This window comes from Dermacentor variabilis, chromosome 9 (assembly GCF_050947875.1).
Source record: "Dermacentor variabilis isolate Ectoservices chromosome 9, ASM5094787v1, whole genome shotgun sequence".
NCBI classification, from domain to species: domain Eukaryota; kingdom Metazoa; phylum Arthropoda; class Arachnida; order Ixodida; family Ixodidae; genus Dermacentor; species Dermacentor variabilis.
In genome coordinates this window covers 101,578,048-101,595,700 of record NC_134576.1, presented here as the reverse complement: position 1 = coordinate 101,595,700, position 17,653 = coordinate 101,578,048, and the positions used below count along the sequence as shown (strand labels likewise).

The window sequence follows — 17,653 nt, the reverse complement described above, 5'->3', positions numbered from 1 at the left end:
AGGAATAATTCAATTGAGTAACTTAGCAATCTGTGGTTCTTGCAGCCCGGCGCTCCGGGGCCACTTCTCGACTCACTGAGTGAGTCCGACTGCGTCGAAGATGCTCTGAGCGTGCTGGAGTCCGGCCGGCCACTGCTGGTCGCCTGCGGGGAGTCGCGGCTCAGCCTTCGAACCCTGCGTTCCACGGGGCGCCGACTAGTGGTCCGCTTCCGCACCAGGAGCTTCGTGCCGGCCAGAGGGTTCCTGCTCAAGTACAAGTGTGAGAGTCACGAACCTTCTATATCATTGTAAAAAAAAAAACCATGCGCTACAACCTTAAGAGTTTGTTACACCCTTAATGGGTTTGTCCCATTAGAGGCCAATTACAACAGTATATTTTACTAGGATAGAAGGCTACTTTCAGATACTGTAGGCATATATATGTACATGCCTCCGTGCAATGTTTCACGTTTGAACGACGAGTAGATTGGCCACGAAGATCTTGCAAAAATAGATAACTCTTATAGCGTAACTGGGAGGAAACACAAAAAGAAAGAGTCACAGTTCCGCCCAAGCAAATGTCTTTCAAGATAAAGCCGGCGTGACCGTGCGTTATACGTAGTTGCTGCCGAAGTACAGCGCCCTCCTACCTCCCCTCTCCCCGGTTTCTTCGCGCGAACGGAAGACGGCGCGCTTCCTCCCCGCTTGCCTCCCTTGCGCACGCAAGATCTGGCCACGATCGGCAGCTCACCCTCGCACGCTTTCACTCGAATATACACCATACGGCTCGCGGCGACGGTGTTGTCACCCTTGGACCGTCACGGTGGCGGCGACACCGACGGCAAAAATGCGCCTGGAGTGTCCATATAATATTATCGCAATAAAAAGAAACACCGCTACCGCTCGCTGGAAGTGACGCTTGACCCAGAACGTTGACAGCGAGCGCGGCTTTTCAGTATTACCTCCGAGATTAGGTGTCATCCGTTGCAGCCCGCGGCGCGCTGACAGATCGCGGAGGCGGCGTGTCGGGGTTTAAGTGATATCGTCTGACCAGCAAGCGCACGCGACGTCTGTATAGATGCTATTAAAAGGGTGCTAATAAGAACATTAGGCAAATACGAGTCGTAAAGTTTTGCCGATATTGCTTCAGTAGTACATACACTACTCATACGTAACCAATATAGTCAAAGTGAAATTTTGTTGCAGTTGGCTTTTAAGGCTATCGGATTATTTTATCCTATACGACAGCGACCTCAAGCTATGCCTGCGGTGACTGTGCCTGCCCGTAGTTGAAAAACTGTGCAATGATACTGACCACCTGGCAATCACCAAGATATCCGACACGAGAGTTTGGCAACGATTGCTATTAGAATTTATTTCATTAAGTTTTTTTTTTATTTTTGCTGTCGTGTGTCCCAGCTATCTTCATGTCTATACGGGACACAAAAAAAAGTCTCAAAAAGAAAACTTCAATTGCCCCTATCAAAGGCTCAATAGAGAGATCCCTTAAAGGTGAGGGCGTTAGCCGTACGATAAACGGTAGCACCCTTTATACACCCATAAGGGCGTTAAAAATTGGCAGTCACCTTAGAATATGACAAAGAGGGTGCAGGCGAGAGCCTAGCTGCTCGCTCAAGGGATATCAAGTAAATTACTTGACATTCTGATTCGAATGCGTTACTTCTTATTACTTGTTTTGTCCCACTAAAGGCCGTAGGTTCGAGTGCCTTAGTTAAAGCTACTTCAATTCTGCCTTAGTCGACACTGGCCCAATTAACACCAAAGGTCGTGGGTTCGAGTGCTTTAATGAACTCTATATTAATGAACTGTGCGTCTTTGGCATGATTAGCGGCATCAATGTGGCATCAGTGTGGCATCAGTGTGGCATCAGTGTGGCATCAGTGTGGCATCAATGTGGCATCAATGTGGCATCAATGTGGCATCAATGTGGCTACGATGTGGCAGCGATGTGGAAGGGGACTACGACGAACGCGCGAGCAGTGGTACGAGCGCTCCTATATTCTGTATCTCGCAACGCGACCTTGAAACGTAGAGATCTAAGGCTTTCGCCTTAATATTTAGCGCGCACAGCTGCGAAGTTGCATAGGGGTGTTTAATGACGGTTTTCGTGTGGTGTTGAGAACACGTGGACGCGTGGTCGGTATTCGTTGAGAAGTCACAGGGGCACTGTAGAGAGTGGAGCCGATGCAATAGAGCCGGTACAGTGAAGCCGGTGCGGAATGCAGAAACATCCGCCGGATATAGCAGAAAGTCTTGAAGTACTAAACTCGGATAAAGTAAAGGGCTCGAAAATACTCGTGTATAGCGGACAATTCGTGCAGAACATAGTGAAGCGTTTGCAGAGTCTCTTCATAGATTTCGGGCAGCGGCAAAGTAGCTTCCTTATGGGATTTTCGGAGCGTTTGAGAACTCCCCTAAGGCAGCCTAGCTCTCTTTGGTGTAGTGTACGAGTTTGTTCTGATTTTCATAGATCTGCAGAGGTATTTCTTCCCCCTTTTTATTGACGTGACAGAAAAAGATGTTGGCACAATAATACTGTGCTTGTTACTCCATGTCAGTTGAACAGAGTTTACACTTACATATGTAGTTTTCTTTAGGTGAATTAATTATTCACGTTTCATTTCACGACAGCTATGGAAAGTGCAACGCATGGAAACTGCAAAGTACAGCGTCACAAAGCAACAGAAACTCGCGGTGACAAGGGAACGACCATCTTAGCCTGGCGTTGCACGACGAAAGGATACGTGCTTGCACTACGAGAGCACGAATGAGCAATGAGCCGGCCTCATGTATGCCAGTTCCACCCGAAAGGCATTGGCCGCTGCATTCATGGCACATCCCGCCAATATGCAGGGCTCTGTAGTGTGCACAAGCGTGTTCACCCTTGCTGTACCTACGGCTTTCCCATCTCAGGAAAGCTAAGAACTGTCTTATTGCGATAGCAGTTGTATGTACACTCCAGGCGCATTTCCGCCGTCGGCGTCGCCGCAATGTTCCGTGTAAAGTCAAAGTGCGATAACAACGTGGCCGCGCGCCGCATGGCGCAGGTGCGACTCAAAGCGTGCGAGGTCTCGCGCACGCAAGGGAGGAAGGTGGGGAAAAGCACGCTGTCTACCGCGCGCAAGGCACTGGGGGAGGGGGAAGGGGTTCTACTCCGGCGGCGGCTAAGCGCGGCTGCGCGAGCCCTATCTTGAAAGCTATCTGTGATGAGTAGAGACAGCATCTTGAAAGCGATCAGCGATGAGTACAGAGGCTACGTGCGCCGAGGGCTCATGGCTTCGTGTGTGCTATGTTCTTGCCACTTCGCTCGCATTGAAGCGAGAGGCAGCAAGAAGGTCAATTCGCTCGCTGCTGCTGCCACTATTCCTCACGCCAGCGTTTTGACAGTGAGTGTCCGCGCTCATCGAGCGAGATGTGTTTCTGCTTGCTTGTGCGCGCGTGGCACCATGCTTATTAATTTAGATGGTAAGCAAATTTTTATTAACCTATGCGGCTGCAAAAGCTACCATCCTTGCTTCGCAAAGCTGTCTACTGTCTCGCTATCACAACCGATGCTTCGGCTTTCTTTTTTTTTTGCTGTTTTAAGTCAGATGTGTCCCACTCCTTTGCGGAGTACGGACTCATCAAGAGCCATAATAATACACAGCCGCTACCGTTGTATGCTAATGCTTTGACTGCTATACACACTTATTGACCCGTTGCTCGAATTGGTTCTCGCAGTCATGGGTTGTCCGACGCCGCCGGCCCCTCGGCTGGGATACCTGGTGCACCGCGCTGAGGAGACGGCGCTGTACAAGTGCTGCAAGGACCATATGTTCAACGACACGCAGATGGACACCAGGACGCTGGTGTGCCTCCGAGGAAACACCTGGAACGACAGTGTCCCGGAGACGTGCACGCGTAAGTCACCCCGCCGCTTTAAAAAAAGAAGGTTATGCAGAAGCCATCGTTGATAAGTGTCAATGTAAACGAACGAACGAACGAACGAACGAGAAAGGGAGAGAGAGAGCGAGAGACCGAGCGTTTTTCTTGCTGTGTCCGGCCACCGACCACGAAAACGATCAAAAGAGCCGACAAAAGCTGTTTGCTTTTTGAGCTACAGTCTATATTCGTCAAACGCGTTGGCAGCGATGAGGAGGACGAGAGACAGAGCACAGGTTAAGTTAGGTCAAGTTAGCTTTGGGCTAGAGTGCACATTCTAGATTGTACTAGCGACCTGTCCCGCTGATACGTGAAGACTGGCCAAGCTATATCGACGCCCAACAACCTGTTCATTGGAGCGAACACGCGTATGTGCATAGCACGGCACTGGCACCAAAAAACTTATGTGAAACCGCTTATGTGCAACACGGCACTGGCAGTCATAAAACGGAAACTTAATGCACAGCATGTTTACTTTATTACAAAGGCACATTATATTAGGTTAGTATATCTAAACTAAGCCATTCTGACATGAGAGGAGGCTTGGTAAGCAAAAAAGAAAAAAAAAGCGCGAAAAAACGAACGTCAGGTGGTGACGCCACCTTAAAGTTCTCGCATCTGCTCGCCGCGGAGTCATGAATTTCGACGGCGTCTAGTCACACCTATAGTCTATCTAAAAAGCGACCCCTTTCTTTGCGAACCATATCAGGTCACCTGACCCTGTGAGCTGCATGCCGAATAGGCCAACCAATCACAGCATCACCATTGGATAAACGAACGCAATATACATGTGGAAACACAGGAAAAAACGATTACGTCAAAGAGAAGGAGGAATGCTGCCATAATGGAACACCGAGTGATATGGGGATACAATAGGTACGTGGTGCTCCGCGGTATGTGGAAAGGCGTAATGTTTCCGTGACTTACATTTGGAAATGCGGTTGTGTGCTTGAAGTCGTGGGTTTATTGGCAAAACGGACTACTTTGCACTCTAAAAGAGCCAAAGAATTAATTTGCAAGTTTCGAGTACTTCTACTGAGGCACGATGGCCCAAATACGGGCAAATACTTCGAAACTGCTTTCGTAACACTATAGTGCCGCGCTGGCGTACCGGCGCAAAAAAAAAAGGTCACTTTGAGCGTATCTTTTTCGTCTTCTAATAATCTACCTGTCACCACGACAAATTAATGAGAATAGAGTTTTGAGAATGTACTTCATCAGTGTAAACTCATTGTAGTTTACAATTCAAAATTTTTTACAAGGCCAGTAATCATATCGCCTAGATTTCTACAATAATTTTTCATTTGCTATATGGTACCTAAACGACATAATGCCAATGGGTTCCGCTTGTTCCCTTACCACGTAAAGTGCAACAAATGTCAGCCGGTTCGCAAAGTAGTTTATTTTCTAGTGAGTCGCACCGCCAGCCTAGCTGTATAGCGGTTCAAATTTGAAAATATGCAAATTTTTTGGTGCTGCAGACAGACAGAAATAAAAAGCATAAAACCGGCGTTTTCCCGTGTACAATGGCGTTCGCCGCTGGAAGAAGCATCTCAGTCGCATGCAAGCGCAAATGACAGCCTAGATATTTGATAAAAGACTGCAGTTTAGTGATTCGTTATTAAACATTTGTCTAAAATGTCAAAGCGACCGCTTCTCTGTTCTTAAGTTTCTTAGTATATCTCTTAAAGGCATTCATTTTACCTTTAGGTATTGACGTGACTTCAGTTTTATGGCGTTCCACACTGTTCGACGCAGTGGCACTTCAATGTTGTGTTGCTCACCCCTGAAGTATCGGAGGAACGAAAGCCGACCAGAAAGCTTAACATCAGAGCAGCGAAAGCAGAACAATATACTTAAGGCACGTGACGTGACAATGCTCTTGATTAGAACTTAGACGTGCGATGCACCATTCTTAATAAGGGATAAATAAATTGCGCCTTGTTTTTTGTTGCGCCTCGAATATCCGAACATAACCAAATTACGGAACTTGTGCACTTGTTATGTTCGTGTTTGATTTGCCCTGCTCGCGTTTTATTCGCTCGCGAAGGTGTGATATCATTTCTCTATTGTAATATGTCGAGGAGGTCCAGTAATTTCTTTTGTCACTTGGCCACACGACAGTAATTGTCACGAATGTCTAGGGCGTTTAGTTTCGTTAATGCCGAGGCAACGCAACGTTTCTGTCAGGAGCGCAAGGGGTGCTGTGCGCGCGTTACATTCATGCCATTCCTGACAGGAAATTTAGTTCAGTGCGGGCTGGAAACCGAACGTACTCGAAATTGACTATTATTGCTGTGTGGCAAAGTAAATTCATCCCCATTTGAAAGTTTAAATAGTTTGAAATCATGTGCTGCATCTGTTTACCCTTACGCTATTTAGGGTGCTGTATAAACCGGAATACAGATAAATCTCAAAACATGACTTGGCCAGACCGCGACCTAGAATGCGCTGAAGACGGTCGCATACAAGACGAAGGGCAACTTTAGCTGTTCCCCTTCGGGGTAAAAAAGAAATATCGACCTGTATTCCGCTTTATGCGTACATTTTTATTGCGATGCGGACGCTCGAGTCACGTTCGCGCCGTCGCCGTCGTGCTGTCGTGGCATGGAAGGCGCATGCGCGCGGCCAGCGAGGAATTCCAGAGACGCGGGAGGCGCGAAGTGGCGTTTGGCCGCAGGGACGTCGAAGAAGACGCACCCTCACGCCGCCCCACTCAGTCGCTAGCCCTGGCTCTGCAGCCGAGCCATGATGGCTGGCGTTCTACGTTCCGCGCATGCGCACACAGGCTAACTTTCCTGTTGAGCAGCTGCATGCGCGCAAGCCACACCGTGGTGCACGCGCTAGGCTGAGCGGGACGGGCAATAAGCGTCGAGAAAAATCTTTTGGTGGGCCCTCAATTAAATTATTGGATAGAATTTGTTGATAGGAAAGACAGAGAGGTCGACCTGAGCTAGTGCGCTCTAGTCTGCTACTCAAGCGCACTAGCTCAGGTCGACCTCAATGTTTGCCTTTGAAGATTGGAGCGCGATAGCATTCAAAGATCTCCGATTGCTTCTTATGTAACCGTAATTTTCTTCCTGGGAACGGCGGCGGCGAACGCTATGCCGCTATGCACGAAGGCGAGCATTCTGGGACGCGCCGCTCCTACTATACAAGACAGAGCTCAAACGGCAGCTGGAAAAGGGGTTTGTGTTTGAGTTTTCCGCGTAACAGAATTATGTTTTCCCGTGTGTTCGAATTACAATACGACGCTATCGTGTCCGGAGGTTGTGCATAAGTCGTGCTTTGCGAATTTTATTACGCATTTTACTTTGAGAAATTAATTTAGTTCAGTAACGCCTATGCGCCACGCGGAGGGTCCGCGTGGAGGGCCCGCGTGGATGCGTGGTTCGGGATGATTTCCCCCTTTTTTTTTTCATATGGACAACGTCGCCGCAGCCGACGCTGGCGCTGACACCGACGCCGGATTTTCTGCCACACGGGGCCCTTAACGCCATACCGGGTTAATAATAGTGTGTTTGGGCGCCGGCAAACGCCGACAGTTTCCCCGTATGTCTCATCTCGCGCACCGTCGATGTGCTACGCCTGTGACGTTGCTGCTGGCGTGCCTCATCGCGCTAGCGTTAATTGGGAAACGCCTGGTATAGTTGCTACCAGGAATGCTTTCCAGGACATGGGTTAGTTCCGCCATATTGCAGGACACTGTAATGGCGGCACTTTTTTAGCCAATTTGAGAGGCCGTTGCACCCGTTCTGGGCCAGTCAGAGCTGGCAGGATGGCGAGTTGGACGATGGTGGTTGAGCTCGCCGATGTCCAGAATGGCAACCCAGGGTGCTATTTTTGCTGCGTGAACAACCAATTGCGAACAACGCGCCACGCCAAACCTTGCTGGAGCCTTCCGGTGCATCGCCTTCTGACGAGGCTGCCAATTCTTTTTTCCCCCCACACCAACAACTGCCATCATTTCTTTGGATATGTCTCAGTTCTTTAGCGCAGTGTACAGCATGCTTCCGTTTCAGGAACGGTATGGACGCAAGTGCGCGCCTGACTGTAGAGCACACAAGCTTCAGCTTAAAATTATGGTAATGATAATGATCATGATCATGATTATTGTTTCTTAAGAAATATGTCAGGCCGGGGGATAAGCGAAGCACCGGGTCGGTAGCAGAAAAATAAAAAAAAAACATTTATGAAAAGAAAAAAGAAACCGATGGTAAGTGAAATATAGGAAAATTCCAAGTCAAAGGAAAAGCAAAGAGGTAATGCTTGGGAAGGGGATCACACAAAACTAACAGCGCAAAGTTTAGAATTCATCTTTATTGGAATTTGAATTTTTTTTAGAATTTTACGAAGGAGAAATCGCATTAACAGCTCATGAGAGAAGAACGCATAGTACACGCAATAATGGTGACGATTACTGATCTGGGACAGCTGAAATGCCGCTCTGTAATAAAGTGTATCAGATGGTGATGAGCCTATATTTGAACCATCGGTTGCCGTTTGGCTCTGCAGCCCGCCTGTCGGTGACGTCAGGCGACACCGTCCTGGAAGAAGAGGAGGAACCAGTGCTTCAGGGTCGCAAGCACCCCGACGAAGATGATGAGGGTGATTTTCTCTCCACGCAGTTTCTCGCAGGTGAGGCCACTCGCGTAGCTTTGGCGCATTTTGCCGTCAGTGTTGGTTCAGTGTTTTAGGTCTCCTATATTTTTTTGGGGCCTTCTGTTTCATCAAGAGAAGCACAGTGAGCGCTGTGCATACGTTGCTTATGATTAATTGCTTTCAATTTGTGTGTGGAAGCCATTACTTGCCTGCACTGTCGCACTTCCAAATATTGGTCACATTACTAGCCTTTGGCTAAGAGTACAAGAAAGTTCGTGTAGTTACATCGTACGGTTTTTGCAAAAAAGAAAAAGTTGAATCGAACTTTAGTTCTGGAAATAAATCGATGGTTACCAAGTTGAGGTTTCATGCGCACTCGCGCTGCTGGCCTAAACTGTAAAATTAAAGAAAATAAAAACAAGAAATAGGGCAATTTGACTAACGTACATTTTCTGTATTCTTGTGTTTCTTTTCCTTACTTTCTTACCTTCTTTTCTTAATTCTTCTGTAGGTTCTCCGATATCTTCTGCCAACCACCGCGGTAGCTCGGTAGCTATATGCTGTTGTGCTGCCGAGGTGGCGGGTGCGATCCAGGCCGCGACAGCCGTGTACCGAATGAGGACGTAAAGTAAAAACGCTCCTGTACTTAGATTAAGGTGCACGTTAAAAAAAATCGCAGGTGTTTCAAAATGAAACCGGGGTGCCCCCCCTCCCCCCCCCCCCCCCACAGACACACTGCGGTGTGCACCATAATCAGATCGTGGTTTCGGCACGTGAAATCCCCCGGCATTTAATTTCAAATATATTTTGTTGACAGCGTTTTTTCGTCGTTTTGCGAAAAGAGTTGCAACATAGTTGACTCCCTTATGGGAGTAAAATTTTGCTCCCTTTTTGACTGCAGTATTGATGAAGTAGGAAATAGTCGGTGTACTGGCGATGTGGCTGTCATAAAACATACTCGTAGGGGTAACCGCACTGCGTAGAACATGTGAGAAGTGGCTATAGACAGCTGATACAACGCACCGCAGACAAGGATCAAATCTATCAGTATATATAGCCATGTTCTGTGTGTCATGACTAGTCCGGCGAGCAGCTGTGCTTTTTCTCAGAAATTAAGGTTAAATCTGATTTAACAAAACTGGTTGCTGAGCTAGTTAATTCATGACTTAAGGACAAAACGTACGGCGCTAAGCAGACGAGGACGAAGTGCGACACAAAACACGGCTATATGTCGTTTGTCGTTTGTGTCTCTATATACGTATGTTCGTATGTGTCGTTTGTTTCTCACTTCCTCCTCGTCTGCTTAGCCCCGTACATTATTTGTTCTTAAAGTTAAATCATTCGCGCATACGAAATCTGTCTGCCTACACTTACATGAGTGGCGAAGCCGCACACAAACATTCATCGCGGATAACTTTAGTTGTTGCTTTCTTGCTGTTGATCTTTCGTTGTTGCTATTTGTAGCAGACTCGTGAAGGATTGTGTCTTTCTAAATGTGTGCTCAAATGCAAAACTTTCTTTCGCAAATCATTTTCTACTCTTACCGTTCACTCCACGTTCCTGTAAATAAATGCACGACGACAGCAGTCAAGTCGCTGACGACAAAGGGAATACAATAAGCGCAAGTCATGCCACAATGTCTCGAAAATTTAAATTCCGAACGAAATCCCGAGGAATACTATACGGCATGCCTCGGGTGCCTGTCACGTGTACTTCCCGCGCATTTCGTCCCGTTGGCGCCGATTGTCCGTTTTGTTAACCTTACCGCAAGGAATTGCGTTCTATGTTTGCCAAAGTTTGCGACGTTGCGATTCTTCACGCTTAGCACCGGGAGGAATGGCGCCTGCCGTCGGGTGATTCACTCATTGTTGACTCAGTAAGCGCGCAGACACGTGGCACAAAGCCAACAGGAGCCAACAGGAGACGGAGGTTGGCCGCTTCACATTTCACAGCCAGACCCAATAGTGAATCAGCTCCACAGCCGTTCGCCTACGCCGGAGCAGCACGAGGTGGGTGGGGGGAGACGCAGCGCAGTTGACACCTGGCGTATCCACAGCGTCGGTGAACGGGAGAGCAGGCCGACTAATAATCCCTTTGTTTTGCGTCCTCTCCCGGCCTCAGAACGACTGCGCTTGTCTTTTGTCGCGTCGCGAAGCTGCCGTGCCTTGCTCGTCGCTCACGTTTCCCACGATCTTTCACGCGTCCCTCGAAGCCGACAGGGAGCAGCTGTCTTCGGGGAAGCGTCAGAAGGAGCGGTGCTGTCGCAGAGTCTGTCGGGCCATTGGCTATCGACGTAACATTTGATCTAACGAGTGCGCAAAGCTGAAAATCTGTTAATTGTAGCCGAAGTAGCACAAGTGGTACCGTCGAGCGAGCACAGTTTAAAAAAAAGACATTGTTTGGGACCAGATATATGTAGAACGGTGTTACATATACATACATACATACATACATACATATATATTTATATATATATCACACGGACGTCACTTGTAAGTGGCGTTCTGTCCTGTCTTCTTACTTATTTCTGTGTGTGTTCGCGTATACACATATGCTCAATTGCGAAACATTTTTTCAGGATTCGTTTTCATTTCCCATCCTCACCTCAACTGCTGCGTTGCCCTGTGTACATATATGTTCATCTCGGGCACCGCAACTCTTGTGACGCGGCCCCTTAAACTGCTGTCTGTTGGTACACGTTCGGCTCTCACAATGTAAGAAAGGTGTACATTATTAGGCATTGCGATTGACACATTTGGACGCGTACTATATCCGCAGTGACGGGCTCATTTTTCGCGCCCCGGCGCACAGACGAGAAGAGCATTTCTCGGCGCTTCAGGCGCCCGTACCCACAATCTCACGCGAAGCGGCGCTCACGTTTAGGATGTCACAGCATGAACAAAGGCACGAAGAAAGCGCGTTACCCTGCTTAGCTCCCACGCACCGCGTAGAAGACGACGCGTCGAGGTAAAAGGCCAGCGTCAATGAAGGTAACTTCACTGCAAATACACAAGTGTAGATTAGTTACAGCCGTAAATATGCTTCACTTCTATCCCCACTTTCGGTCTCTTACATCTCTGTGCGTACACCTTTCGCCGTCACTCTTCCCTCTACACGCATTTTAAGTGACCTTAGTCCTCGTCACATCGTTTCGTAGATTTTCAACACTGCGCATGTCCGCCTGATCTGATGCACTGCGGCATAGCCTGTGAGCAGTGCAGTGAGCAAACTTTAACGCGAAATTCGAGTTGGGACCTTTGTGAGGGACAAACACATATTGCATATGAATGGTCATTGCATGGAATGAAAGTAAACATAATCAACGCAGATCGCGGTAAGTCGTAAGGCATTTAATTAATCTTATCACTAAAGCTTCCCTTCACATAGATCCTAACACGTGCCTTGGATCCGCACAATTTTTGTTATTGCTGTTGTCGTCCGCTGCGAACGTGAATTTTTTAGCACGGATATTGAATCATTTGCTGTCGTGGCGTTTGGTTCCACTGCGGTCTTTCGCAAGCACCTCGTGTTACGTGAGCAACTTTATTTATTCTCGTCGACCACTGCTTCTTCTCGGTGCGCAGATGTCCTGGTGCCTTGCTTGGCCATGGTGTTCCTGCTGCTGGGAAACGCCGTGGTCGTTGTCGTCATTTTCAAACTGAAGAGGTAAGCAGCTTTTGTGTGACGTTTACCACCGTCACCTAATGTTCTGCGGCATCCCGCATGGATTCTGAAGAACTGGTTCACGCTTACAGAAGCGTCATCCTACAGAAAGGCCACACACGAGGAGCGCGAGACACGCAGCGCCCTCTTCCAGTTAGCGTCCACTCCACTCGTTGCTGCATAATTGAATACTGAATAGAGAAGAATAGGAAGGCTGAAAGAACTTGCGCAATCACTTCGCTTCACTCGAGGAATCCGACGCAACGCCGAGGCCGCAGAGAATAGTACTACAGGAGTATATTATGTATTCCCAATCTAATCTGACAAGTCGGAACTTGCGGTAACCTTTTACTATGACTATAATATCGTTGGCAGGATAAAAAGAATGATCGAGCTGTTCAATTAAAGGCACATAGGTATCCGTATAAATTAGCAGTTGTCTTTAATCGAAGGCACTAAATATGGCAGGAATGACCAAGTAGAGCTAGCTCATTGGGCGCAGTTTCTACTCAATACTCCGTCTCACAAGTCGTTTGCAGTACTGCCCAAGGCACGAAGCATACACAGACAATATCCTTGCGCGGTGGAATGTAGTTCCGGGCGTAACTGTCTGATTGATGGCGGGATCCGAGACTTATTGCTTGGCACGTTATACGCTACAGCGATGCGTGAAATGTTAGTGCTTTTGCACATGCACGCCACACACCGCGAAATCAACAGAGGCTGAGCAGACGACGTGGCGCGGATGAACACATCTCGAGGTAGCATTCGGCTTTCCCATTGGCCAAGGGGTCCTGCGCAGCTTCCACAGTGCTGCAAACGACTCGCGAGATGTAGCATAGTTAAGCGACGCTGATGCGCGTTTTGTGATGTTGAGGAAGACCCTTCGCGCGGAGGCAGAACGCTTCGTGACTAAGCGTGCGTTTTGATGAACGCTCGTGATGGCTACAGCGCGCATATATAATAAGCGATTAAGTGCATGGGAAAGGGGGAAGGTGAAGGGCAGTAATACACGTTTTGTTGACTGTTGCTTAGACTACGCAAGAAATCCGTTTACGGACTGCAAGTGGACCGAGATGAATTCAGTCGCTAACAAGTTGTGTCAATACAAATTCTACGAATTTTATATAGGACAAACGACGTCTATACGAAGGTATATGTGTCTACAAATATTCTGCAAACCGTCTAAATTCATTTTTTATAATAATTTTGCAATAAGAGAACGTTTAATATCTCGCATTGACTGGGGCGTGAAAACGTCGTAATTGTGCAGGAATTGGTCTAAACCTTTAAAGGAGAGGTGTAAGGGCGCATACAGATTCTTTCATCGGATGCTTTGCTTTGTTATGTAGTTTCTTTTAGAATGAATTGAATTCATGACTGTTTACCGGAAATTTCTGCCAGGAAGTGCATTCGTTTCTTCCTATATTTATATTCTACATCTGCATTCTATTCACTTTACGTAGACAGCCTAAAGGCAATCGTAAACGAAAGAAGAATGCCACCGAAATTCCAGTCGCTTCATAGCGTGCACACATCAGAACGCGCGTAGGCACTCCGAACTCATCAATTAATTCAAACTTCTTTCAGAAAGAAAAGAGAGAGAGAGAGAGAGATGAATGTGCTTTTGGAAAGGAGGCCGTGAGGTTTAGTTCACCCCCGGTCCTCTAGGCACTTCCTGTGTGCGGCTTTCCAGCTGTGGCATTTGTTCGCTAACCGCACTGTCTGCCCGCGATCGCAGGAAGCGACGGCGGCGCCTGGCCAGCGTCGTCCACCAGCCGGACATCGCCCTGCTCGTGCCGCCGCAGCGCACCGAACCACCGCCCTGGAAGCACGGCTGATCGACGGGGCCAGCTGCGCAGCAGTGCACACGACAACGACACACCGCGGAGTCCGGCACACGACGACGACAACAACACGCGAGACGCGGCTCAAGCAGGCGGAAGCGCGCCTTCGAGTCCCGAGCGTTATCAAAAGGCGGGCAGTCTCGGGGCAACGGTCCAGCCTACGGCAGAGCCAAAACCCCAGCGCGAGTGACGGCTTCGTAGAAGAAAGCCAAGGTAAAGTCTTCGAGCTAGGTCACCGAGGGGAAGAAGGCCTACCAGGTGCGGAACTCTGAGAGCTAAGCTCTTCAGCGAGGATGTATCAAGAAGGAGGACGTTTAAGGGGCGACCTCTGAAGAGAAGGGCTCTCGAAGGACAAGGTCTTGAGGGGGAAAAGAATAAGCGTGGGAGGCAAACCCTTGGAAGAGTAATCCGCGAGCAGAAGTGCCGTGAAGGTGTACGCCGTTCGAGGACAAGCCTTCAGAGACAAGTCGACGCCCTCCAAAGACAAGCCTTGTGAAGCACGTCTTTGTAGAGTCGTGTCCTCTAAGGAAGCTGTGAGGAATGACTTCTTGGAGGTACACAATCTTCAAGGACAAGCCTTTGGAGACAAGTCATTTAAGGCACACTTCCTCTAAAAGCAAAGCCGTGGGAAGCAAGCTCGTCTAGAGGCATGTCCTGCGCTCACTGTTATAGGCGACCTCACGAAGCGGAATACCTTCCTCACCTCTATATAGATTTAGTGGTGAGAAAATGTGTTTTGGTCAGCAATGGGAGCAAAGCTTTGAGAGCTGGGTTTTCGCTGTATATTCTGTTCCTGGTGACTATAAGCTCACGGAAGTTGTGCGTCTCAGGACAGTACGGCACCCGCCCGGCGTTACCACTGCCGTGTCTTGATTACCACAAGCAGCGTTGCTGATGGACCGGTGATCAAATCAAATCTCTTACGCTTTCAGATCACAGAAGAAAGCAGCCGAACAAAGCAACGCAGTCAGCAATCAACCGGTGGTGTCTGGTCCAAAATCTGCGCTATTTATTTACCCTCGGCGAAGTACGACTTTACGAATCACGTTACGAATCACGTTACGAATTACGAAACATTCGTTATCGTACACATATTCATTTCGCGACTTGATTAGCCTTTTTTATTGTCGCTGGGAAGCACGTTGAGGAAGGTGCTAAAGATTCGCGAGAGCGATGTTCCACAAAGCACGAAATGACAATCTCCTTCTATATTCCCTTGATATATGCTGACAGCAATGATCAGCTAGATATATATTGTTACGTTTCTACATTCCTAGGACAGTGTTGTGGAAGCTCCTTTTTCGGGAGTAAGCACTCGTCCCAAATTTAACGCCATTTCCGAGAGCTATTGTACTCTTCCACAAAGAGATAGAGGAGGAGGATGTTAATGAAAGTTGAAGATGTTAGCCCTGCTTTAATCTGGGCTTGCTTGCTACTTCAAATGGGGTGATTGAAATAACAAAAGATAAAAAATAATAATAGCGGAAAAAAACAAATTATGCCCGGATGACAAAAGGTCGTAGGATGTCTGTAAGTAGTGAGTGGCTTATGTATGTCATTAAGCTTTCGAGACTTGGTTAGCGCCTTTACTTCTGTCCCAAGATCTTAGAAAATCACTAGTTTGAATTTGCCCTCGTAGTGTATTTGACCTTGTAATGCATTCATCCTCGTACGGTATTTGTCTCCTCTGATTTTGAATACACGGAGTACATGAAGTCTGTGGTGGAGTACTAAAACTCCTGAAATGAAGTTAAATGGGGGACAAGCACATGCTCAAACCAAAGGAGTTCCCTGCGCACCTTTTCCTTCTTTTTAAGAATCTAGAAGTGTAGAAACCCCGTGGGAAAGAGCCCTGTTATAACTAGCTTAAAAGCATTTAGCGGACGCGGTGTGCATATTTGCATAATTGTTTTAGATAATTCACTCTGTCCGCGAATTTTCCGACTTCTTTAGAGCATATTGGTGGAGTGGGCCTGTGTAATGTAAGCATACCGTTCGCTTGATTCTATTCCGCTCTTATAATACACCGCTCGCCCATGTCCGGCCGATCCTGCTGACAGTGCAGCTGGAGCGAACAGTGACAAAGCGCGGAAAAGAAACGGGTTGAAACAGAACTGTTACACTATACCAGCCGAAGTTTGCGATCTTGTAGAGAGTTCAGATGAAGCGAAGTGCAGGAAAACAGACGCGGACGACACAAGCGTCTGTCCTGCTCTGATACACTGCCACATGTTCCGCCATGTTTACGTTTTCAGCCAATCGGAGAGGACGCAGCCGCTCTGTCAGCCAATCGGTGCTGACGAAGTGGCGAATTCGGCAATAATGGAACAACTTGACAGTATTCGGAACAGCGCACATGACCAATTAATCGTCCGCCTTTCATTCCGGCATGGCGTCTCGCCGAAATACCCGTATGTTCATTTTCTGCAATGTTGCAAAAACGAACGCTGAATTATGTGAAATCATTCCAGAGAGCACGAGAACGCTTCACCGGTAATTTATGCAATCTCTAGTCGATTTGTTCGAGCTCTATATATAGATGAATATATTTCAATACATATGTGCAGATCCATTTATTTTATTGCATCTGTGACACACACTAGTGACGAAGGTTATGAAAAAGGAAACGTATAATATATGGGTAATAGGTGCGTTATATCATGAATTAGTAGGTTGTCGTCGCAAGAGGGGGTTGCCAAGATCACTCAGTGAATCAATAAAGCCACTTTGTACCATTAATCCTTCCATCCAACAGTGTCCTTTCTTTTTTTTTTTGGTAAGCACCCCTGAGAGACGTCTTGCTTTCAACAAGTTTTGCATGTTTGAAGTTGAAGGCAAACATTGACCGTCGGCTTCCTCTTTCTTGGATGATTCACTCTGAGAACAAAGGGAGTATTGGCAACCTTATTCGTGGGAGTACGTATACTTGTGCCATATTTGACTCCCTCTTAGAGAGTTATTGTGCTCCCTAATGGAGTACAATCCCCGGCCACTGTGACCGCATTCCTATCAAGGCGGAATGCAAAAAAAAAAAAAAGATCCTTTCCATGCTTTGGAAGTACGTTACAAAAAACCTCACGTTGTCAAAATTAAACGAGAATCCACCGCTACGGTGCCCCTCGTAACACATTGTGCCGTCACCGCATTCCCGTAGGGAGTACACGAACTCCATAAAGAGAGTCAATCGTGGCACAGGTATAGTTATTCCTGCGAAAGTAGTTGCCAGTACTCCCTTTGTCATTAAGGTATCTGAAATCGAATTGTTCAGAGCTGAAAATATGCCACTGTTTAGAGAAAAGAATTTCATAGGATCGAGTTCTTACTTTTTTTTGCACGCACGTACACATGCACACCATCGGCCACGGCGGCCGCATTTTCGATGGGGGCGAAATGCGAAAACACACGTGTGCTTAGATTTAGGTGCACGTTAAAGAACCCCAGGTGGTCAAAATTTCCGGAGTCCTCCACTACGGCGTGCCTCATAATCAGAAAGTGGTTTTGGCACGTAAAACCCCAAATATTATTATTATTATTACATGCACACCAGAGGAGCTGGAACAGGCTACATGTGGTGCCTTTTTTTTTATAATTAGCTGAAGAAGGGTGTAAAAATACCGTTT

The 17,653-nt window shown here is 47.5% G+C and overlaps 1 protein-coding gene across 1 annotated transcript in view; it reads left to right on the top strand.

Annotated features, from left to right (window-relative positions):
• The window catches only part of LOC142557184 (uncharacterized), a 109,571-nt gene extending 92,799 nt beyond the window's left edge, over positions 1-16,772 (top strand). Inside the window, exons 5-9 of the mRNA XM_075668856.1 lie at positions 46-259; positions 3,721-3,900; positions 8,437-8,559; positions 12,108-12,189; positions 13,928-16,772. Of these exons, the coding sequence (XP_075524971.1) occupies positions 46-259; positions 3,721-3,900; positions 8,437-8,559; positions 12,108-12,189; positions 13,928-14,027 (699 nt within the window). The 3' untranslated portion in view covers positions 14,028-16,772. The remainder of the gene's footprint in view (positions 1-45; positions 260-3,720; positions 3,901-8,436; positions 8,560-12,107; positions 12,190-13,927) is intronic.
• Positions 16,773-17,653: the final 881 nt, after the last annotated feature.